This window comes from Microcebus murinus, chromosome 16, assembly GCF_040939455.1.
Source record: "Microcebus murinus isolate Inina chromosome 16, M.murinus_Inina_mat1.0, whole genome shotgun sequence".
Lineage (NCBI taxonomy): Eukaryota > Metazoa > Chordata > Mammalia > Primates > Cheirogaleidae > Microcebus > Microcebus murinus.
The window spans coordinates 29,495,725-29,518,910 of NC_134119.1; the positions used below are offsets into that span (position 1 = coordinate 29,495,725).

General features: G+C 49.2%; 1 protein-coding gene across 4 annotated transcripts in view; it reads left to right on the forward strand.

Moving 5' to 3' along the window:
- The window catches only part of TTLL9 (tubulin tyrosine ligase like 9), a 51,662-nt gene that overhangs the window by 13,766 nt on the left and 14,710 nt on the right, over positions 1–23,186 (forward strand). For 2 of the 4 annotated variants that reach the window (XM_076011017.1, XM_076011019.1), the window contains exons 4-8: positions 8,984–9,095; positions 10,091–10,276; positions 20,000–20,068; positions 20,696–20,770; positions 21,931–22,021. In XM_076011017.1, coding sequence (XP_075867132.1) covers positions 8,984–9,095; positions 10,091–10,276; positions 20,000–20,068; positions 20,696–20,770; positions 21,931–22,021 — 533 coding nt within the window. The remainder of the gene's footprint in view (positions 1–8,983; positions 9,096–10,090; positions 10,277–19,999; positions 20,069–20,695; positions 20,771–21,930; positions 22,022–23,186) is intronic. The other 2 variants (XM_076011018.1, XM_020281775.2) reach the window with 1 other exon arrangement.

A 23,186-nucleotide genomic window follows, 5' to 3' on the forward strand; every position in this document is an offset into this window, starting at 1 on the left:
GTGGTCTGCAGTAGGCACAAGGAATGTAGCCACACACACCTGCTGGCCTCAGTCCTCTTCCCTGGCTACTTGCTAGTTCTGTGACCTGGAACAAGTTGCTTGACCTGTAAGCCTACATTTCTTCCTTTATCCTGGGCTCTGGCGATACTGATTGAGACAAACCAGCGTACAATGCCCGGCACATAGTAGGTGCTGATATTAGTTAGGGCTAAGGCTTGAACGCATGTGACAAAGACCCAAAGTAAGAGAGGCTTCGCCAGGCTGGAAGTTATTTGTCCCACTGAAATCCATATGGAGGAAGATCAGAGATGGGAAGGGGCTCCACAGAAATCTAGGACCTGTCTGCTTCCATCTTTCCATTCTGCTGTCCCTTGAGCAAGACCCTTGTTCTCGTGGTCCAAGATGGAATGCCAGCCCCCCTTCACATTGCAAACAGCAGTGGGAAGGAAGGAGGCAAGAAAAGGCACACCCTTCCCTTGAGGGACACAAGCCAGAAGTCCCTCATGTCTCACTGGCCTGAACTTGGCCATGTGGTCATACCTAGCTCCCAGGAATCTGGAAGATGTAGTCTTTATTGTGGAAATCAGGCAAATGTTGGGAATTACCTTACTGTAGAGGAAGGGGAGAACGGGAGGAGGGCTAGGACAACTGGCTGCCTTGCCATGGTGCTCAGTAAATGTTTGTCGCATAGCAATAGCTAAGCCTCCTGCACACTCTGTAACGCTTGACATACATGATCTCTTTTAATCCTCCTAACAAATCTTCCAGGTAGGTGCTGTTATCCCCATTTCACTAATGAGAAAACCGAGCACAAGGTAGTGAAAAAATGCCATGTTTGAAATCAATCAGCTTGTAAGGGCTTGGCCTGGGGTTTGTACCTAGTCTGTCTGTCACAGAGTCCCAGGCTCATCTCCACCCCATTCCAGCAGCCTCCCAGTAAATTGCAGGCACAAATGAGCAAATGTGGCCCCTTGTGGAGGCTCACGCCTGTAATCCTAACACTCTGAGAGGCCAAGGCGGGAGAATCACTCAAGGTTGGGAGTTCAAAACCAGCCTGAGCAAGAGCAAGACCCTGTCTCTACTAAAAATAGAAAGAAATTAATTGGCCAACTAAAAATATATAGAAAAAAATCAGCCGGGCATTGTGGCGTGTGCCTGTAGTCCCAGCTACTGGGGAGGCTGAGGCAGGAGGATCGCTTGAACCCAGGAGTTTGAGGTTGCTGTGAGCTAGGCTGACACCACGGCACTGTAGCCCGGGCAACAGAGTGAGACTCTGTCTCAAAAAACAAAACAAAACAAAACAAAAAAAAACAAAAAAGAGCAAATGTTACAGATCATGCTGTCTAGCAGGGGAGGCAGACTTTAACTAAATCATCCCACAAAAAATTAGCAGTTGGCCGTCCATGGCAAGCGTGGCGCAGGAAATCCGAGAGAGCAGAATCCTCTCTGTAGGGCTTTGGGGGGACTATTACAAGAATGATAGTGATGTTGATGATGGCAATGATGGCAGCTACTGTGGACTCACCTTCTTGGTTCTCTCATGATCATGCTAATATCGGAATTGGGTTTCCTTCTCTGGATCCAGAGAACCTGATAAAATGAAAGATGGTGGGGGCGTTTGGGGGAAGTAAAGGAGAGTGAGGTGACTGGTGGGGGTGGGGGGTGAGAAAGGGCACTGTCCTCACCTGCTGTGTGACCTCAGGCCACTCCCTGCCGCTCCTCGGCCTCTGCTCAGTGGTAGGAGAAGAGTCTGAGGACTTGTCTGGAGCTGACAGTGTGGGAGCCCATGAAGCAGGATGCCCCGTGGCTGGTCCCAAGTTGTCTCAAGAGTCCTCCAGTCAGGAAGGGCCCAGAGGCCAGGACCTTTCTGCCTAACATTGCTCCATGAATCCAAGGCCTCATCCTTTATAACCTAACCTGGGGTCTGGTATTTTTAGACAGAATCTGGTCTCAGTTCAGACTGACAAGTCAGAGTGTAGAACAGATGTGGCTAGAGCTATCCTTTCCCTTGCTTCCCACCGAGAAAGCTGGTGTGAAGCCTGGAACTGCAGCAACCATATTGTGACCCTGAGGCAATGAGTGTGAGGACACCTTAAGGATGGCAGCATGGAGAGGTAGAAGGAACCTGGATCCCCACTTCTTAAGCAATTTGTTATCTTCCTGGGTGATTTAAGAGCAACTTGACTGTGGCAGTCATGAAGATGGTATGGAATGAATGAACTTTCAATTTCAGAACAGAATCCAAAATCCACACTGTGGTCCCAAGGCCCTGCTTGATTAGGCCCTACCCAACTCTTCAGCGTCACCTCTGACCTCTTTCCTTCCACTTACTGTTCTTCCTGTCCTTGAACAGGGTCCCAGCCTCAGGGCCCAGTCCCTGCTCCTCCCTCTGCTAGAGCCTCCTCCCCACTGCTCTCGCCACTGCTCTCGACGGGCTGCTCCTCCTCAGCTAAAGGTCACTTCTGCAGGGTGGCCTCCACCCAACATAGGTCCCTCAGCGGCCCTGCCTCATGGCTTCTACTGGATTACTCCACGGCACGTTTCACAATTCCAGAACATTTTCTTCATCCCAAGAAGAAACCTTGTACCCACTAGCAGTCATTCCCATTTCTCCCTTCAGCCCACGTCTGGGGCCCTGTCTCTATTTGCCTATTTTAGACACATCATATAAATAGAATTACACATTATTAATATATGGCCGTTTGCCTGTCTTCTTTCGCTTAATGTTTCAAGGCTTATTCATGTGGCAGCATGTATCAGTATTTTGTTCCTTTTCATAGCTGAATAACATTCCATTGTATGGGTGTACCCCATTTCATTTATCTATTTATTAGTTGATGCTCATTTAGGCTATTTGCACTGTTTGCACTGTTTGGCTGTTATAAATAATGCTGCCATGAATATTCATGTACAAGTTTTGAATGGATGTATGTTTCACTTCTCTCTACTATATACCTAGGAGTAGAATTGCTGGGTTATATAATGACTCCATATTTCGCTTTTTGAGGAATTGCTAGACTGTTTTCCAAAGTGGCTTCATCATTTTACATTCCCATCAGCAATGTATGAAGGTGCCAATTTTCCCACATACTCACCAACAGTCATTATTATTCATCTTTCTTATTATAGCCAGCCCAGTGGGTGTGGAATGGTATCTCATTGCTATTTCAATTTGCCTTTCTGTGATGGCTAATGATGTTTAGCACCCTTTCTTGTGCTCGTTGGCCATTCGTAAATCTTCTTTGGAGAAAGATCTATTCAAATCCTTTGCCTGTATTTTAATTCAGTTCTTTGCCTTTTTATTGTTGAATTATAAGAGTTCTATCTGATAAGGGTGTCTTTACATGTGATTTGCAAGTATTTTCATCCATTTTGTAGATTATCTTTCACTTTCTTGATAGTGCCTTTTGAGGCACAAAACTTTTTAATTTTGATGAAGTCCAGTTTATCTATTTTTGCTTTTTTTATTTGTGCTTAGTGTCCTATCTAAGAAACCATTATCTATCCAAGGTCACAAAGATTTATTATTATGTTTCTATCTATTTATTTCTATTCTATTTATTCTATTCTATTTCTATTCTATTTATTATTAAGTATCTATCCAAGGTCACAAAGATTTATTATGTTATGTTTTCTTCTAAAAGCTTTACAGTTTTAGCTTTTTACATTTAGGTCTTTGATTCAGTTTAATTTATATTTGTATATGGTGTGAGGTAGGGGTCCAACCTAAACATTTAAAATATACTTAATTTTAAACTTATTTTGAAATAATTTTAGACTTACAGAAAAGTTTCAAAAATAGTACACAGCTTCCTCTTTTATAATAGCAGCTTCACACAGCTTCCTCCGTTAGCAGCTTATGTAATCATAGTATATTTGTCAAAGCCAGGAAATTAACACTGATACATTACTATTAACTAAAATACAGACATCATTTCAATTTTTCCAATTTTTTTCCCACTAATATCCCTTTTCTGTTCCAAAATCCAATCCAGGGTCCCACACTGCATTTAGTTAACCTTTATTACCTCAAATATAATTCAGTTCCTTGGTCTTTACTTGTTTTTCATGCCCTTCATGCTTTTTTTTTTTTTGGAGACAAGGTCTTGCTCTGTTGCCCAGGCTGGAGTACAGTGGCATGATCATAGCTCACCACAGCCTCAAACTCCTGGGCTCCAGTGAAGTGATCCTCCTGCCTTAGCCTTCTGAGTAGCTGGGACTACAAGCATGTACCACCACGCCTGGCTAATTTTTTCTAATTTTTTGTAGAGACAGGATCTTGCTCTTACTCAGGCTGGTCTCGAACTCCTGACCTCAAGTGATCCTCCCGCCTTGGCCTCACAAAGTGCTAGGATTACAGGCGTGAGGCACCACACCTGGCCCTTGACACTTTTTTTTTATTATTTCGGCATATTATGGGGGTACAGATTTTAAGGTTACAATAAATGCCCATTCCCCCCCTCTCCCCACAAGTCTGAGTCTCCAGCATGACCATCCCCCAGATGGTGCATATCTCACTCATTATATATGTATATACCTGCCCCCTCCCCCCTCCCCCCTTCCCAATACCCTATTACTATAGTACCTATGTGTCCGCTTAGGTGCTGCTCAGTTAATACCAGTTTGCTGGTGAGTATATGTGGTGCTTGTTTTTCCATTCTTGGGATACTTCACTTAGTAGTATGGGTTCCAGCTCTAACCAGGAAAATATAAGATGTGCTATATCACCGTTGTTTCTTAGAGCTGAATAGTACTCCATGGCATACATATACCACATTTTATTAATCCATTCTTGGATTGATGGGCACTTGGACTGTTTCCATAGCCTTGCAATTATGAATTGTGCTACTATAAACATTCGAGTGCAGGTGTCTTTTTTGTAGAGTGTCATTGGATCTTTTGGGTAGATGCCCAGCAATGGGATTGCTGGATCAAATTGTAGATTCACTTGTATCACTTTAAGGTATCTCCATATTGCTTTCCACAGAGGTTGAACTAGTTTGCACTCCCACCAGCAGTGTAGGAGTGTTCCTCTCTCTTTGCATCCACGCCAGCATCTATTGTTTGGAGACTTTTTGATAAAGGCCATTCTCATTGGAGTTAAGTGATACCTCATTGTGGTTTTGATTTGCATTTCCCTGATGCTTAGAGATGTTGAGCATTTTTTCATATGTTTGTTGGCCATTCTTCTGTCTTCTTTAGAAAAGTTTCTGTTCAAGTCCTTTGCCCACTTTTTAATAGGGTTATTTGATTTTTTCTTGCTGATTTTTGTGAGTTCTAAGTATATCCTAGTTATCAGCCCCTTATCAGATGGGTAGGATGCAAAAATTTTCTCCCATTCTTTAGGCTGTCTGTTTATTTTCATGACAGTTTCTTTGGCTGTGCAGAAGCTTTTTAGTTTGATCATGTCCCATTTATTTATTTTTGTTGCTGCTGTGATTGCCTTTGGGGACTTCTTCATAAACTCTTTGCCTAGGCCGATGTCTAGGAGAGTGTTTCCAACATTTTCCTCTAGAATTCTAATAGTTTCATACCTTAGGTTTAATTAAGTCTGTTATCCAGCGTGAGTTGATTTTTGTGAGAGGTGAAAGGTGTGGGTCCTGCTTTAGCCTTCTACAAGTGGCTATCCAGTTTTCCCAGAACCATTTATTAAAAAGGGATTCTTTTCCCAAGCGTATATTTTTGTCTGCTTTGTCAAAGACTAGATGGCTATATGAGGATGGTTTTATATCAGGATTCTCAGATCTGTTCCACTGATCAGTATTCCTATTTTTGTGCCAATACCAGATTGATTTAATTACGATAGCTTTGTAGTATAGTTTGATATCTGGCATATTAATACCTCTTATTTTGTTTTTGTTGCCTAGAATTGCTTTTAATATTCGGGGTCTTCTTTGGTTCCATACAAAGCGTAAAATTATATTTTCTATATCTGTGAAAAATGCTGATGGGATTTTAATAGGTATTGCATTGAATCTGTAGATCAGTTTGGGTAGTATAGACTACCACTTTTGAAGAGTACTATTTAGTTATTTTGTAGAATGCCCCTTGATTTGGGCCTTTCTGATGTTCCTCAGCATGATGTCATGCATTTTGGCAAGCCCACCACAGAAGTGATGCTGTGCACCATCAGTGCAGCTCTTAAATGAGTTCATGGTGCTGGCATGTCATCATGGGTGCTGTCACCTTGACTGAGCATCAGGTTAGGGTGGTGTGTGCCAAGTTTTTCCAATGTAAGTTAGCTTTCTTGTAATCAATAAGTATCTTGTAGACAGATACTCTGAGACTATGCAAATATGCTGTCCCCCAAAAACTTTCACAGAATAGTTTTAGCATTCTTTGAGGATTCTTGCCTAAAGCTATCATTATTACAATAATTGCAAAGCGGTGACTCTCTAACTCTCTCATTCCTTCTACATTTATTAGGTGGCATTTTTCTGTAAAGGAAAGTTCTCCTCCTGCCCCTTATTTATGTATTTATTTAGTATTTATTATTTAGTATCAGTTTGGTTCATTGAAGTCTACCATCTTGACTAGAAGCTTCCACTCTTCGATTTTCCCAATAGGGAAACTGAGGCCCAAAAGAGCGGGGGAGGTTACACAGGAGTCAGCGCCTGTGGCAGGACCAGAATCGGAGGTCCTGACTCCTGTTCTAGTGCTCCCAGCATGCATGATGGGCTCGTGCAGGCGTCAGCGGAGGAGCAGAGGGCCGAGACACGGACACATCGGGTTAGGCCCGGCCAGCCCGAGGTCTGTGGCTCCAAGGCCTCTGAGGGTCTCCAGAGGCCACAGCCAGTTCTCCAGCGAGTTCCGTCAGGCGTTGAAGCCGGTCCTCACAGCCGCTGTGCCTGCGGCGTCAGCCGGGGGAGAGGTTCGGGGAAGAACCAGGCCCCAGGTTTTCCTGACTAACCTAAGAAGAAGTCGGGAAACCACTCGTTCCTGAGTCCAGGGTCACTCCATCGCTGCGTGCGTCACCGGAACCACATGTGTGCCCGGCGTGTGCTGTTTACTTAGGATTCTCCTCAAGGTTGACTCACTTAAAGGAACTTTTATATCACAGTGATAATATCTGTTGTATTTTGTGTTTGTCTTGGGATTTTCGCTTTTTCCCAATCAACATTAAAATAGGGACATGGCCGTTAACCTTTCTACAAGGTACAGTGAGGTCTGTGTGACCGGAATGCTGGGAGGTGTCGCCCACATGGCGCCCTTGCAGGAGTGGTGCCTGAGGCAGCATGCGTCAGCTCACAGCGCCTGTGGGTCCGGGATTCTGGCAGGAGCCAGGGGCACTGGCCTGTCTCTGCCACATCGGGGCGTCAGCTGGGGAGAGTCTGTCTCTGGAGGTCACCTGACAGCAGGAGCTGTCGGGACATCCTCGCTCACAGTCGGCAGTTGATGCTGGCTGTCTGCGGGGACCTTGCTGGGGCGGAGGACCGAAGAAGGTTCTCGTGGCGTCTCCACGTGGCCTCACAGGCCTGCTGCGTCTGGGATGAGAGATACAGCCAGGCATCTTCTGGAAGGCAGCCCACCACCACACCCTCCCCGCTTGGTTGTGTTCATTCATCACCTCCGGGGCAGCCGCCTCCTCGTTTCTCTCTGTTGCTGCCTCAAAACTCCTCAAGATATTTTTCACACACTCAGCACACTTGTCCATAATAGAATAAAATGGGGGATGAGGGGACAACCCAAACACCTCTTAATAGAAAAATGGATAAGGACATTGTGGTTTGTTCACCCCATGGAATGGAATAGGGCTGTTAAAATGACTGAATTAGACTCATATTTATCAAGTGGTCAAATCTCCAAAATGAAAGTTTGGTAGAAAAAACCAAGTTGTGAAAGGAAGCAGATAGAAGTGATTCTAGCCACAGAGCTTGGACTCTCGAGCCCCATGGTCTGAGTTCGAATCCTGTTCTGCCACTTACTAGCTGTATGAACTTGGGTTCCTTAATCTCTATGTGCCTGCCTCAGTTTCCTCATCTGTAAAATGGGCATAATAACAGAACGTAACACTTAGGGTTGCTAAGAGGATCGATGCATTAATATTTGTAAAGTACTTAGAACAGTGCCTGGCACATGGTGAGCAATAATATTAGCAATTAGATGATTTAAAATATGCCAAACTATGCCACGTATAGATATGCACATACATATGTAGTAAGAACTATAAAGACATTGCATAGATGTGATCCGTACCGAACTCAGGCTGATGGTTTCCTTTGGGACAGGAGAGAAAGAGATAGAGTAGACAGGGACATACAGGAGGCTTCAGTTATATCCATATTTTTTTAGTTAAAAATAATTGGAAGCAGTTATGATGGTATTTTATCTCCTTTCACTTCTTTTTCAAGCACCTCCTCCCTGCAGCCCAGCTCTAGTACCCAGATTTGGTAGATGAGTGTGGTTTTCTGTCACTCCCCCTGGCGTGTCTGGGAAGGACGGGGCAGAGCAGGGCATGAGTCCTGATGGTGCTGTGTCCTCAGTGCGCAAGGCCAGCCTGCCTTAGAGCTCCGGGGACGGTTGAAGTCACCTTTTAGGCCTGCTATGAGGATTTAGTGAAAGGAGGGCTTTGTGACCTGGGAGGGGCTTGCACATGTCACCTAGCTCCACCGTGGGCTGAGGACAAGGACAGGTGAGGCTGGCTGGTTGGTGCCCTGTAGAGAGCGGTGGGCACTGCGGTCTGGATAGGGCATGTCCTGTCGAAAGGGGTGGCTGCTTCTCAGTCCTGCTGATAGGTGCCTGGGGACACTCAGGGCTCAGCCTGGCCAGATCAGTTTGGGTTTTTGTGGGAACATTTCCCTAGTTTTCACTCTGGCCTAAAAAGGCACATGTGGGCCAGTGGCAGCCCACGGCCACCCCCTCGAGACTCCTGATGGACACACTGCTGCATACCCTTCCTCTCGCCCCCTCAGCTGCCCTGCCCTGGGCCACAGACCTCCAGCAGTGCCGAGGTCCTCAGGTCATGACCTTTTCCCTCCCTCAGCGAAGGGGAGTGGGACTTCTACTGGTGTGACGTCAGCTGGCTCCGGGAGAACTTCGACCACACCTACATGGACGAGCACGTGCGGATCAGTCACTTCCGGAACCACTATGAGGTGAGTGGGCAGGTGGCGGGGTTGCGCTGAACTAGCCGGCTCAGATCACTGGGTGTGGCCATCACTTGGAGCTGGTTTGGGGGGTACAAGGATCAGAACAGAAGAGTGTAAGGGAATTGGGTGCATGCCAGGTGGGGAGCGTGTGGACCAGATTCGTGATGAGCTACATGGATGGAGGGTGTAGGATCCAAGCCCTGAGGACCAGCCTTTCTTGGGGTGGGGATTTGAGGTCACAGGATGGTTGGTGTTTCAGGATCAGAGATTTGAGGGGCAGGCTGAATTGGGGGTGGAAGGACCAAATGAGCAGAATGCTTGAGAGGTTATGGTGATTTTAGGGTGAAGGAAAGTTGAGAAGTTTGGGGTCTAGAGATGGGAGGGAGGTCTGAGGGGACTGGAGGAGCCAGTGATGGAGATGTTCAAAGGTTAGTGTATCGTAGTGGTTAAAAACATGAACACTGGACCTGTAATCCTAGCACTCTGGGAGGCCAAGACGGAAGGATTATTTGAGCTCAGGAGTTCCAGACCAGCCTGAACAAGAGTGAGACCTCGTCTCTACAAAAAATAGAAAAATTAGCCAGGCATGGTAGCACATGCCTGTAGTCCCAGCTGCCCGGGAGGCTGAGGCAGGAGGATCCCTTGAGTTTGAGGTTGCTGTGAACTCTGATGACACCACTGCACTCTAGCTGAGTGAACAGAGCAAGACCCTGTCTCAGAAACAAAAACAAAAACAAACAAAAAAACACACATGGACTTTGAAGTCATGGTCAGGCCCTGGTCAAATCCTGGCAGTGCTGAACATCTGTTGTGGCTCTGGCAACGCACTTAACCTTCCCAAGCCTTGGTTTTCCTGGCTGTGAAGTGGGGGTAATTACAGACTTAGCAGGCTCTCGAAGTTACTCGTAGTGTTATCCTGTGGGCAGAGGATGGAAGCTGCTGGGTAGGGGCTGGGAGGGGAGCAGGAGCCCACGGCCGGCCTTGTCCCTCCCGCTGCCCAGCTGACCCGCAAGAACTACATGGTGAAGAACCTGAAGCGGTTCCGGAAGCAGCTGGAGCGCGAGGCAGGAAAGGTGGAGGCAGCCAAGTGCGACTTCTTCCCCAAAACCTTCGAGATGCCCTGCGAGTACCACCTGTTTGTGGAGGAGTTTCGCAAATACCCAGGAATCACCTGGATCATGAAGCCTGTGAGTGCCCAGTGATGGTGGGGGGTTAGTGAGGGCAGCGGGAGGGAGGGCAGCGGGAGGGAGGGTGTCCTGGCCCCCGCTGGGGTCCTGACTGCCTGGGATTAGCTTCAGACATGCGTGCTCTCTGCCCTCCCCCAGGGCTGGCTTTAGCTCCTCTTCTCTGCAGTGTTGGACTGCTGGCACACAGTAGGAGCTCAATAAGTGTTTACTGAATGCCCAAGTGAGCCCCAGGACCCCGGGAAGGGGCATCCAGAGCCTCTCTCCCTGACATGGAAGAAAACAATGGCCAAGCCAGGCCAAGCGCTTTTCCTGTGTTACCCCTGTCCTCGCTCTGACCCTCGGGGGCAGTGTCCCCAGGCCTGGTTTGGAGCTGAAGAGCGGAGGAGGCTCGTTTGCTCAAGCATCCACAAATACTCACCTGGCACTGGGGAAACAGCCCCGGCAAGTCACATTTGGTCTCTGCGTCCTCAAGGGCAGACAATAAGCAAGCAGAGGACACGTGAGTGGTTATGGCGGTGCTGAGTGTCATTAGGAGAATAGTGTCAGTAGATGGAACAGCAGGAGGATCGATCCCCCTGCCAGGTGGCTTCTGAACAAGGGAGAGGTAGGGCTCTCAGGTTAAACCTCTTGTTCACTTACTAGCTGTGTGACCTCAGGCAGATTACTTAACTTCTCTGTGTCCCACTTTCCCCATTGGCAAAGTGGGATCCCTGTAGTACCTATTGCATAGTGTTGTTATGTGATGAAATGAGTTAACAGAGGTAAAGTTCATAGCAGAAACTCAATAAGTGATAGTTTTTGTTATTCTCGTTATTCAATATAAATTGAGCCGTGACCTTAAGGATGCACAAGAGTGAGCTGGAAAAGGGTGGGTGTAGGGAAAGGTATTCTAGGCAGAGGGAAGTGCATATGCAAAGGCCTGGCATCAGGATGTACCCCTTTGGGGATCAAGAAACTGAGTGGAGCCGGGCGTGGTGGCTCACGCCTGTAATCCTAGCTCTCTGGGAGGCTGAGGCGGGCGGATCGCTTGAGGTCAGGAGTTCGAAACCAGCCTGAGCAAGAGCGAGACCCCGTCTCTACTATAAATAGAAAGAAATTAATTGGCCAACTAATATATATAGAAAAAATTAGCCGGGCATGGTGGCGCATGCCTGTAGTCCCAGCTACTTGGGAGTCTGAGGCAGCAGGATTGCTTGAGCCTAGGAGATTGAGGTTGCTGTGAGCTAGGCTGATGCTATGGCACTCACTCTAGCCTGGGCAACAAAGCGAGACTCTGGCTCAAAAAAAAAAAAAAAAAGAAAAGAAAAGAAAAGAAACTGAGTGGAAGGCAAGAGTGACACAGAGCCTACCAGTCACTTAGCCCCTTCTCATGCCAGGGCTGGTCTCTCACCACAAAGCCAGGTGCCACCATGGCCTTGACTGACAGCAGCAAAGCCCCTTATGTTTTCCAGGGTTGGGAATGTGCCAGGCTCCAGGAAGGAATCTGGGGGGGAGGAGGAGCAGCCCCTCCTTGTGGAGCTGAAGACTGGGGCCAGCGCTGGCCGCTGCAGACTCAGCCAGCAGCACAGGTGCTTGGAGGCGGCACCAACCGGGAGACAAAAACAATGGGTGCTCCAAACAGGCACCTAGCCAGGATGCGCCCGGGCCTCCCGGGTTCCCTGAAGACTGGCGTGAGGCCCCAGTCTTCAGCTCCACAAGGAGGGGCTGCTCCCCCCCGCCCCAGATCCCTTCCTGGGTCCTGGCACATCCCCGAGCCTGGAAAACATAAGGGGGCTTTGCTGCTACCTGGTTCCCTTCCTGGCCCCTCCTGCCACCCCTGTGTCCGGGAAGGCGCAGGGAGGAGGCTCTAGCGGGAGCAGGAGGGATCAGGCAGATGAACACTGTGACCCACCAGGGCGGATTCCAGCTCCCAGCACTATCCTCTCAGACAAATGGTAATTTGTGCTAATTGGGAACAGCAATTGCATATTAAATTGATTTCTTTCCCAGCCCATGGCCTTTGTTAGCAGCAGACACAACGACAGCTATAATTAGGAGGCGGAATATTGGCTGTGTGTGCTCCTGTGTGTGCGCGTGTGTGTGCGTGTGTGTGTGCGTGTGTGTGTGTGTGTGTGTGTGTGTGTGTATGTGTGTGTGTGTGTGTTCTCTCTACTGAATATTAAGGCATCCTGTCAGGGGTATGGACAGTGGGTGCTTCTCGTCACACTGGCCTGGGTTCTAAATCTGTGTCCACTTTTTTTTTGAGACAGAATCTTATTGTGTTGCCCTGGGTAGAGTTCACTGGTATCAGCCTAGCTCACAGCAACCTCAAACTCCTGTGCTGAGGCGATCCTCCTGCCTCAGCCTCCCGAGTAGCTGGGACTACAGGCATGCGCCACCATGCCTGGCTAATTTTTTCTATATATTTTTAGTTGTCCAGCTAATGTCTTTCTATTTTTTAGTAGAGATGGGGTCTCGCTCTTGCTCAGGCTGGTCTCAAACTCCTGAGCTCAAGCGATCCTCCCACCTTGGCCACCCAGAGTGCTAGGATTACAGGTGTGAGCCACCACGCTGACCTGTGTCCACCACTTCTGAGGTTTGATTCAACTCCTCTAAGTCCTTCTAAGTCCATTTCCTCATCTGCAAAATGGAATTCATGAGTGGATCTACCTTACAGGGTTGTGAGAGAATCCAGTGAAGTCATACATGTTAAATACACGAATTATGTAAGTGACATGAAGGGCTTGGTATTAGGTGCCCAATAATTGACCACTTTTATTGTTATTTCCAAGAAACCATGAAATGCCTCATCTTCTCCCTGCCCCTGGGGAAGCACCAGCTCAGTGTTTCTCAAACTTCAGTGTGCCCGCATCCACTGGGGACCTGGGTGAATGCAGAGCCCTACTCGGCAGCGCTGGGCGGGGCCCAAGAGTCCTGCTTTGTAACCAGCGCCCAGGCTGTGCCGACACGGCTGGCCACAGACACACTATGAGCATCGGTGCTGCAGAGCAGCAGCTCTCAAACTCAATGTGCACACAATCTCTCAAGTGCTTTTGAGAGCATCCCACCCCCAGAGTGTCCGATTCAGCAGCCCTGGGTCGGGGTGTGAGAATCTGTGGTTCTAGCAAGTTCCTGGGTGTATCAGCCAGGGCTCCCCAGACAAATGGGAGTTTCAGGATATGTGTGTGTGTGAGTGTGTGTGTGTGAGAGAGAGAGTGTGTGTGTTTGTGTGAGTGTGTGTTAGGAACTGGTTTACGCACTATTGTGGAGGCCAGCAGATCTGAGATCTGAGGGCCAGCCGGCAGGAAACCCAGGAAGGATTTCTACGTTCCAGCCTTGAGGCAAAATCGCTTCTTTTTCAGGAAACCTCAGTTTTTGCTCTTAAGCATCAGCTCATTGGGTGGGCCCACACATGTGATCAAGGGTGACAGCCTTGACTTACAGTTCCTGATGGTAGATGTCAATCACGTCTACAAAATACCTTCAGAGCAACATCTAGACCAGTGTTTGGCCAAACAACCGGGTACTATAGCCTAGCAGAGTTGACACGTAAAATTAACCATGCCGCTGGGTTATGAGGGGCTACTGGCCTGGTGCCACACTTTGAGAACCATTGGGTTTAAGTATTAGTTCTGGGACCCTATTTGGATTCCTCTGGGGAAGAAGTGTTAAAAACAGAACAATGTCACGCCTGTAATCCTAGCACTCTGGGAGGCCAAGGCGGGTGGACAGCTCAAGGTCAGGAGTTCAAAACCAGCCTGAGCAAGAGCGAGACCCCGTCTCTACTAAAAATAGAAAGAAATTAATTGGCCAACTAAAAATATGTAGAAAAAATTAGTCAGGCATGGTGGTGCATGCCTGTAGTCCCAGCTACTCGGGAGGCTGAGGCAGGAGGATCGCTTGAGCCCAGGAGTGTGAGGTTGCTGTGAGCTAGGCTGACGCCACAGCACTCTAGCCCAGGCAACACAGTGAAACTCTGTCTCAAAACCAGACCAAACCAAACCAAAACAGAACAATGCCCTAGGTTTGGAAAATAGAAGAAAAAACATCCCCCAAATCTCTCCACTCTCCCCGCAAGGCCTGTCTTTGTGACTCGGTTGGTCCTGGTCCACCCACAGTCAAAAGTCTGCTCATAGTTGCTGTGACTGGGCCAGTCGCACAGCAGCCCTTGGGTGCCTGCTGAGCCTTCATCTTCCTCTTTGGTGGTGATAGAGCAGCCCAGAGAGGGGTCGAGTGGGCTGAGAAGGCAGCAGGCAGTGTCATTCTCTTTATGCCTCCCTGTGGGGACCGTCTTCCCATGAGGCCTGAGCTGGGGGTGCTTTGTTTGGCTCTTGGGGAATGTAAGAACAGGCCCTGGGGTCTGGCCATTAAAAGCCGAGTGTAGTGTAAAAATCGCATCACTCCAGACTTTTTCTCCGGGTGGGCGTCCTTCCCTACCAGCGGCTCTGGGCTGCTGGGTTGGTGGGAGGTGGGCAGGACAAAGGTAACAGGGCCACTCTGGCTCCTCAGCCTGCCTCGAGGTGCTGGGAGGCAGGTGCGTGGCTGTCAGGGACCAGGCCTGTCCCTCAGTCCCTCTCTGTGTCCCCCTATCTGCCCAGGGATGAGGCCTGTCTTCTGCTCTCCATGTGTCCACCAAGCTGGTTTCTCTGGAATCTTCTAAGAGTCAGGAAGCTTTGGTTGGTAAATAATAGAAAACCCAAATAAAAGTAGCTTAGACAAGAGGACAGGGCTTCTGCACTGTTTTTATGCCATGGGCCTCTTTGGCATTGGTGAAATGTACTGACCCTGTCACAGAATAGTAGGGTTTTTAAAAGCCACTTTAAGTATAGTTGGCATACAAAAAGCTGCACATACACTTAATGAGTTGGAGGTAAGTATGTACCTATGAAAGAACAGTGGTTTTAAAAGCATAAGATAAAGTACATTTAATTATAAAAGAAAGCAACTATATTAAAAATCAGTTATCAAACTGCCTTAGTCTAGGTTCTCCAAGACACAGATGCCAAGACAAAATTAAACATGCCAGAGTTTGGCCAGTGAGAAAAACAGGAGAGGGAGGCACATGAGGCTAGGAGAGCTGTCAGATCTCAAGGGAAGGAAAGAAGGAAGGAAGGAAGGAAGGAAGGAAGGAAGGAAGGAAGGAAGGAAGGAAGGAAGGAAGGGAGGGAGGGAGGGAGGGAGGGAGGGAGGGAGGGGAGGGAGGAAGCCCCTGCTACTGAGCAGTGTATGGAAATTTCAGCAAAGCCGCTGGGATGCCTCAAGCCAGAGCAGGCTGTCCCCCGTCTCTCAGGAATGGGCCAGTCTTCATATCCTTGTAGGGCTTGGTCATTGTCTGGGAGCAGCCTCAGCAAGGAGGCCTGGCAAGCACAGCTGGACCTCAGCTAGAAGCAGCTGGCACTCTCGGTCAATTACTCCCCTGCAGTTAGAGGCCTGCGAGGTGCATTCTCATGGCCACAACACAAGTTATTAAAAAATTCTTTGTGCTATAGTAATGTATGTGCTTTTCATTAACAATTAAAGAGAGTCTAACAGCGGGCCTCATAGTACCATCGTTTCAAAGTCAGAAGGAGCATAACAATATTTTGGGAAATCTGCAACAATTGTAATGAGGTATAAAAATAACTGTGATTTCTTTTGATGGCAAAGTCACCGGCATGGCTAATACTCCTCTGACTTGTTGCCTGCATTCATAATAGAAGGAAATGTGAAAATCTGGTTAAGGGTTAGTGAAAATAAAGATGAAATTGTTTTTCTCATTTAAGCTACAGACCCCAGGGAGTTTCTTTTAATGAAGAAAGGCTGACTCCAGGGATGGTTTATTAGGAGGCCCCGCAACACCATGAATTTCCAGCAGGCTGGCCATGCCTCTTGATCACAACACAGCTGCCATAGCTCCAGCTTAACCTCACACTTCCACTTGCCTTGGGAATAAAGGAATGCCCTGGACTTGTGTCCCTTATGAAGAAGACACAAACTTTCCCCAGAATTCCCCTGGCATCCTTCTGGCCCATGCCTGAACCAATCACATGGGGGCACTGTGAGGGTTCAGACCTCCCCAGAGGGCAGGACAGCAGGAAGAGCTGATCCAAATGGGTTCTGTTGGCAGGGGAGACAAGGGAGTGGCTGCATCCAACACCCGATGAATGCCACGTGAGGAATGTGGCTCCCAGCGACAAGACAGGGGTGACAAGGGGACCAGGACTGTGGGTGGCCACAGCTGGTACAAAATCAAAGTTATGGTTCACTCCATATATCCATCCAAATATTATTTTCCAATCAAAATTTTATCTTTTTATGAAAGGGATAATATAAAAATATTTTCCTCCCAACTTATCAAGTAAGATAGCTACTCCAGGAGGTAGCGCCATGTTTATCGTGTGATTTTGTATCCTCCCCTGCCACCCCTGCCAGCACTTTGCAAGAGGTACATGAGCCCCAAGTTTGTGTAGCATAGATTCAGCTGTCTCAGATTTGTCACCTGCTGGCTGGGTGACCACGGGCAACGTGCTTGGCCTCTCTGTTCATTGGTTTCCTCAGCTGCAAAATGGGGATACTATTAATGCCTATATTATGGGTTTTTTTTTAAGCTTTAATGAGGTAATGTGCATAAATCATCATGCCTGGCACAGAGTAAACATCTGATAAGTATTAGCTGCTGGTGTTGTCATTGTTAGGAACCATTTTCCCAAAGTTAGTATTCCGGTTGTGTATTGCAGAGTAACAAACCACGCCAAAACGTAGTGACTTGAAACAACAATAATCCTATTTGGCTCCTGAGCCTCCGGTTTGGGCAGCGCTTGGCAGGGAAGGCTCCGCCCTGCCCCGGCACCGCTGGGGCCGCTGCGCTGCGGCTGGAGGAGCGAGTCCACGCTGGCTCGCTCGCTCGGCTGGCAAGTGGGTGCTGGCTGTCAGCTGGGCGCTCGGCCAGGGTCGAGGGCGAGGAGTCTCAGTCGCCCTCCGGGTGGGCCTCCCCCTGTGACCTGGACTTCCTACCTGTATGGCTGCTGGGTTCCAGCGGCGACCAGCCTCAAAGAGAGAGCCGGGCGGAAGCTGCACCGCCTTTTATGATTTGGCATTGGACTTCACAGTTCGTTGACACAGTCCTAACGCCTGTCCCAGATTCAAGGGGAGGGGACATTGACTTTACTTACTGATGGGGTTCTGGGGAACATATGGGCTGGAAATATCGTTGTCATTGTTTTCGAAACTGCCATCTGCTGGGGCTAGGTGGTGGGTGATCTCCAGTCTTCACAACCCTGATGTGTCATCACGTAAGAAGATTACCTTTCATTCAAAGCCGTTTCATTCTCTCACATAACAAGAAGCTGGAGGCAGGCAACTCCAGGTTTGGGGACGTGCTCAATAGAGCCATCGAAGGCCCAGGCTCCTTCCTTTTGTCCACTCTGTATCCTCAGGGTGTTGGCATTTGTCATGATATTTGTCACTTCATGAACGTGAGATGGCTGCTGTCATTGTAAGCATCACCTCTGCAGACTGAGTGTTCAAAGAAAGATGGAAAGGGGCCAAGCATCATTCCTCTCTCCCCAGCTCTCTGTCCTGCCCTCGATCCCTCTCTAATATTTTTAACAAGGAGGAAAATCTTTCCCAGGGTCTCCAAGCAGATTTGTCCTTAGTTCTCATTGGCCAAAACCAGTCACATGGTTTCCCCCAGCTGCAAGGGAAACTGGGAAAACCAGTATCTGTCCTTTCCAGTGTCTATCATGAGAGGTGGCTTTACCAGCAGGGAGAGAAAGGAAGGGGTGTGGCTACGGGGAAGGCGACCACAGGGGTTGGGTGGGGGTTCTTACATTGAAAGGTATGAACCTAAAAAACACTTTTTAATGGAAGTTTAGTAAAACACAGAGAAGTGCCCAAGTTATAGGGATACAGAATTTTCCCAGAGTGACACACTCAAGTAGCCAGCACCCAGGTCATAAAAGGGGGCGTCTCCAAACCCCTAGCGGCCCTGCTCACAACCCTCCAAGTCACTAACAGCAGAGATTTGTTTTGTCTGCTTTTGTACTTTATATCATTGGAATTGTGTAGTATGACCACAATGTGTCTGGTTTCTCCCCCTCCACATTAAGTTTATGCAATTCATGCTACAGATGTGGGTAATTATAAATTGTTAATTGTCACTTCTGTATCCTATTCCATTCAGTGAATATTCATCCATCTGAGAGTTTCAAAGTTGGAGCTTTTATGAATAGTGTTGCCATGGGTGTCTCTGTTCATGTTTTTGGGTGCACATGTGCAGACATTTCTGTTGTGCAGGTAGCTAGGAGAGGAATTGCTGGGACTTAGGATAGGGGGAACCTGTGTTTAGCTTTCATGGATGCCACCAGTTCCCAAACAATGTGCACTCCCCCCAGCAGTGTGCGAGAGTTCCAGTCTCTCCACGTCCTCACCAGCACTTGGTATTGTCTGTCTTTAATTTTAATCATTCTCAGAGAGTGTGTAGTGGTATCATATTGTGATTTCCATTAGCATCTCCCTGGTATTCGTGAAGTTGAGTGCCTGTTTCTATGTTAACATTGATAATCTTTCATGAAATGCCTGTTCAAGTCTTTCGCAAGACTTCGAACTGTTGGCAGCTTTTGATCACACTGGTTAATTGCTCTCCAAAATTGCTGTGTGCATTCGGACACCTCTGAGCCACCACCAGTGCTCCATAGTCTTTTGGGCACTCACAACCCTGAACCAGGGTGCACAGCATGGCAGGCAGAGCAGGGGCCCCTCATGCAATGGACAACCTGTGCAGCCACCCCTGACAGCTCTGCCTGCCCGGACATTGTACTGAGAGAGAGCCTCAGGTGGGCCAGGTGGGCCAAGCTCAGGGAACAGGAGGAAATGAGAGTTTGCTCTTGCCAGGTGCATTTATGCTGGAGGAAAGATGACTCGGGAGGACCTGCTTGGTGGCTGCAGATAAGTAGAGGGCTGTTCTGGTGCCCAGGAATCAGATTTGCTCTAGGAGGCCCTATAAGCCAGAGGTGGACTGGCGGATTTTAGCTCAGCACAGGTGAGTCTGTGAAAGTTCCATGAGGTCTGTGTTATTGCTATAGCATAATGCCCAGCACACCGTAGCAGCTGATATATGCCTTTTGGATGACAGCTTAACAAAGCTATCCTGCAACAAAAAGGGCCCTGTTGGAGGTTTGGGGGTGGGGAAAGGGTAGTGAGCTCCCAGGCACTGTGGGTGTGCAAGGCCAGGGAGGTGACCATTGTAGAAGGACCACTGGAGATCATTACTCAAAGGAGGGAGGAATGCCTTTGGTGAGGACCACTATGCATGATTAAAGATTCTCCCAGCCCCTAGACTCTGTGAAGCCATGAATTATCCATGCTGGGGTTCAGTAAAGGCAGACGGATTTCAGTATTAGCCGAAGCAAACCCTAATTAGGAAGGCAAATTGATTTCCAAAAAAAGAATCGGATGATATGTTCCCAGGACTGTTAGAAATGGTTTTTTAATTGTCTGTTCTTTTGCATTATTCATGCAAATGTATGTCTTTGTGAGCTAAGTCAATCTCCCTTTCCTGCCACCTTCCCTTTCTCCCTCTGCCATGTTAGCGCCTTCCCTGGTCCAGCCCCTGCAGGACTGAGCTGGGCCATTCATCTGGGGAGAGCTGGGTGCCCACGGGGGAGATGAGACAGAGACATGCTGGGTAGGGTGCCCAGGCACAGGGCCCAGCAAAGAGACACACAGAGCTGACAGCTGGCCTTTCTGCACCCACGCCCACCCCAGGTAGCCCGGTCGCAGGGGAAGGGCATCTTCCTCTTCCGGAGGCTGAAGGACATCATGGACTGGAGGAAGGTGAGCCTGCCTCTTCCCCTTGCTCCCCAAACCCTCGGCTGCCCTTGCCAGCAGGAGGGCCACTCCTTCCTTCCCTCCAACCTCAGGGGGATGGCAGGGAAGCTCTGCACACAGGCCTGCCCATTGGAGCAGGGGCAGGGGGGTGTCTCTGCAGCCAGATTGTCCGGGTTCAAATCCTGACCTTGCCACTCAATAGGTGGGTGACCTTGGGCAGTTACTTCACCTCTCAGCATCCCAGTAAATGGGAACAGTAATAGCACCTGCTGAGGATGCAATGAGCTCATAAGCATAAAACCCCTGAGAACAGTGCCTGGCACTTAGTAAGTGCTCAATGCACATTTCTTTTTCTGGGCCTCCTGCTCACCTGGCTGGAGAGAGTTTGGCGGACTCTCCTTCCGAGTCCTGGACTGAGCTCAGGGGCAGCTCCCTTGCTCCCCCTGGCCCCATCCTTGTCCCAAGACACTGTGCAGTAGAAATCCTTGTTCAAATCCTGCCTCTGCCACTCAGCAGCTGTGCGGTCTGGGGAAATTGCAGATGCCCCTGAACCTCAGTGGTGCAGGGTGGGTGGCAGGAGCAGGATGGCCAGCACCCTGCTCAGTGTCTTTACTCCTCCTGCGGAACTGTCAGGGCACTGCAGGGAAGAAGCTCACCAGCCTGGAGGCCCAGCCCGCCCGGAGCGCTATCAATCCCTCCGGCAGCCACGTGAGTGGAGGTGGGGCTGGGCTGGGGTCCCAGGAAGCGAAGGAAGGCCTGGCTGCCTCCGTCTTAACGCAGCCAAGGGAGGTAGTGAGGTGGGTGGAGAAAATCTGCCCTGACAGCCAGAAGCCCTGAGTGCCAGCGCTCCCTGCCACGAGGCTGTTACATGACCCCATCAAGTGCGTGACCCTTGTCTTTTGGTGGAAGGGACGATGGGTGGGCAAGGACTCTGCAGCCTGTGAGGTGCTGTGCACATGCATAGGAGCATTGCCGTCTTCCTGAGCTGGGCTGGCGGGGAGAGAGGAGAGCTATGTCCTGGGGGGCTGTGGGGGGCCTACGCGGCACTGTGCTTAGAACTTTCTACAGTGATGGGAGTGGTATATGTCTGTGCTCTCCCACACAGTGACCACTGGCCACATGCTGACACTGAGTGGCTTGTATGGCCACACCATGTGGCTTGTATGATCAAGGACTGGATTTTTAATTTCATTTCCTTTTTAAAAATGTTAGTAAAATATGCATAACATGAAATGTGCCATTTTTAAGTGTGTGGTTCTATAGCACTAAGTGCATTCATATTGTGCAACTATCACCACCCTCCATTTCCAGAACTTTTTTGTCTTTCCAAACTGAAACTGTGGTCCCATTAAACACCAACTCCCCCTTCTCCCCCAGCCCTTGGTAACCCCCATGTACTTTCTGTCTCTATGCATTTGACTATTCTAGGAACCTCACCTAAGTGGACTCATATGCTATTTGTCCTTTTGTGTCTGGCTCATTTCACTGAGCATAACATCTTCAAGTGTCATCCCCGTTGCAACATGTAATTTCATTGACTTTTAATTGGTTAAATGCAAATGTAAGCAGCCACATGTGGCCAGTGGATGCCCTATTGGGCAGCACAGGTCTAGAGGTTAAATGCTCAGGCTCTGGGCCCAAACTGTGTGAGTCCATGGCCCAGCTGCACCACTGAATGCCTGTGTGACCTTGAGCAAGTTACTCTCCCTCTCTGTGCTTCAGTTTCTCATCCATAAAATGGGAATAATGACCTGATAGGATTGATTTAAGGATCCAGTGAATTATCCCAAGTAGAGTGCCTAGCATAATGCCTCGTACACAGGAGGTACTCAATAAATGCTCAATTTTGTTATTATTATTGCAACTAGGACACAAGGAGCTCTGATGACCAGAAAGATGATATTCCTGTGGAGAACTACGTGGCTCAGCGTTACATCGAAAATCCCTACCTGATAGGAGGTGAGACGGCTGTCTCTGCTCTCTGCTCCCCCGCTCAGTGGTCCTCAGTCAGTCACCAAGCTTGGCCGGGCCAAGGGCTGCCAAGGGCCCAGCCTGACACCAGGCATGAGGGGTGCAAGGACAGACCTGCGTGCTCCAAGCTCCTGGCCATTGCCATGCAGTTCCTTCTGGCTGGCAGGCCCTTCCCGCTCCCTTCTTGGTTCAGGAAAACTCTCCTCCTTCTTCAAGATCCAACTCATTCTTTCATGCATTTATGCAACAAATATTTATAAAGGGCCTGCTCGGTGCCAGCCGCTGTCCTGAGTGCTGGCTGCCCACCGTGCTCTCGTGGAGCTTATACCGGATGAGCAGGCTGCAGGGAACCAGAAAACAAATACATAAAACAATCCCACGCAGTGGGTGCTATGGAGTAGATCAAGCAGGGTGACAGGCAGAGAATGGTGGGACCACGGAGGGCCTGTCTGAGCAGGTGACATGTGAGCTGAGACCCAGAGGACAACCAGGAGTCACTGTGAGCAGATTTGCAAAGGCCCCGAGGTGGAACCGAGCCTCCTCCTCGAAGCCTTGGCAGGTCCCTCCAGGCCCACCCTGCTTCTGCGGTTCCCACATGGGGCCAGGCAGGTGGGAGCAGGGGGTGACTCCGGGGGTCTGGTCCGAGGCGGGCAGGTGCTCCAAGGTGCATCACTGCAGTGGCGTTAATGCCAGTTGCCTTCTTTCTCCTCCTCGGGCAGTGACCTTCCTCAGGGGGTAGCACCTGGGTCTCTTCGCCTCTCTCCTCCCGCCTAGTGACCCCATCCTGTCTGTGGCTAAAATACCACTCAGATACCGGGGACTCCCAGTCGAGACCTTGCCCCTGAACCCCAGATCATGATATCTGGCAGCCTGTGACATCCTTATTGGGCATCTGACAGCAACTCAAAACCAGAGTACCCCAAATCCTGCCTCCCATGAGGGACACAGCCCTTCCGCCACTGGCTGCCAAGCCAGGGCCAGGAGCCGTTCTGGGAGCGTCCCTCTCTTCCCCTCCCACCTCTGTTCCTCATCGAGCTGCTGCTCAGCATGCGAATCTGTCTGGTCACCCCTCTCACCTCTATCCTGGTCCTGCCCACCGTCCTCTGCCTCCTGGACAGCCACGCCACCTCCTCCCTGGTGCCTGCCACTGCTC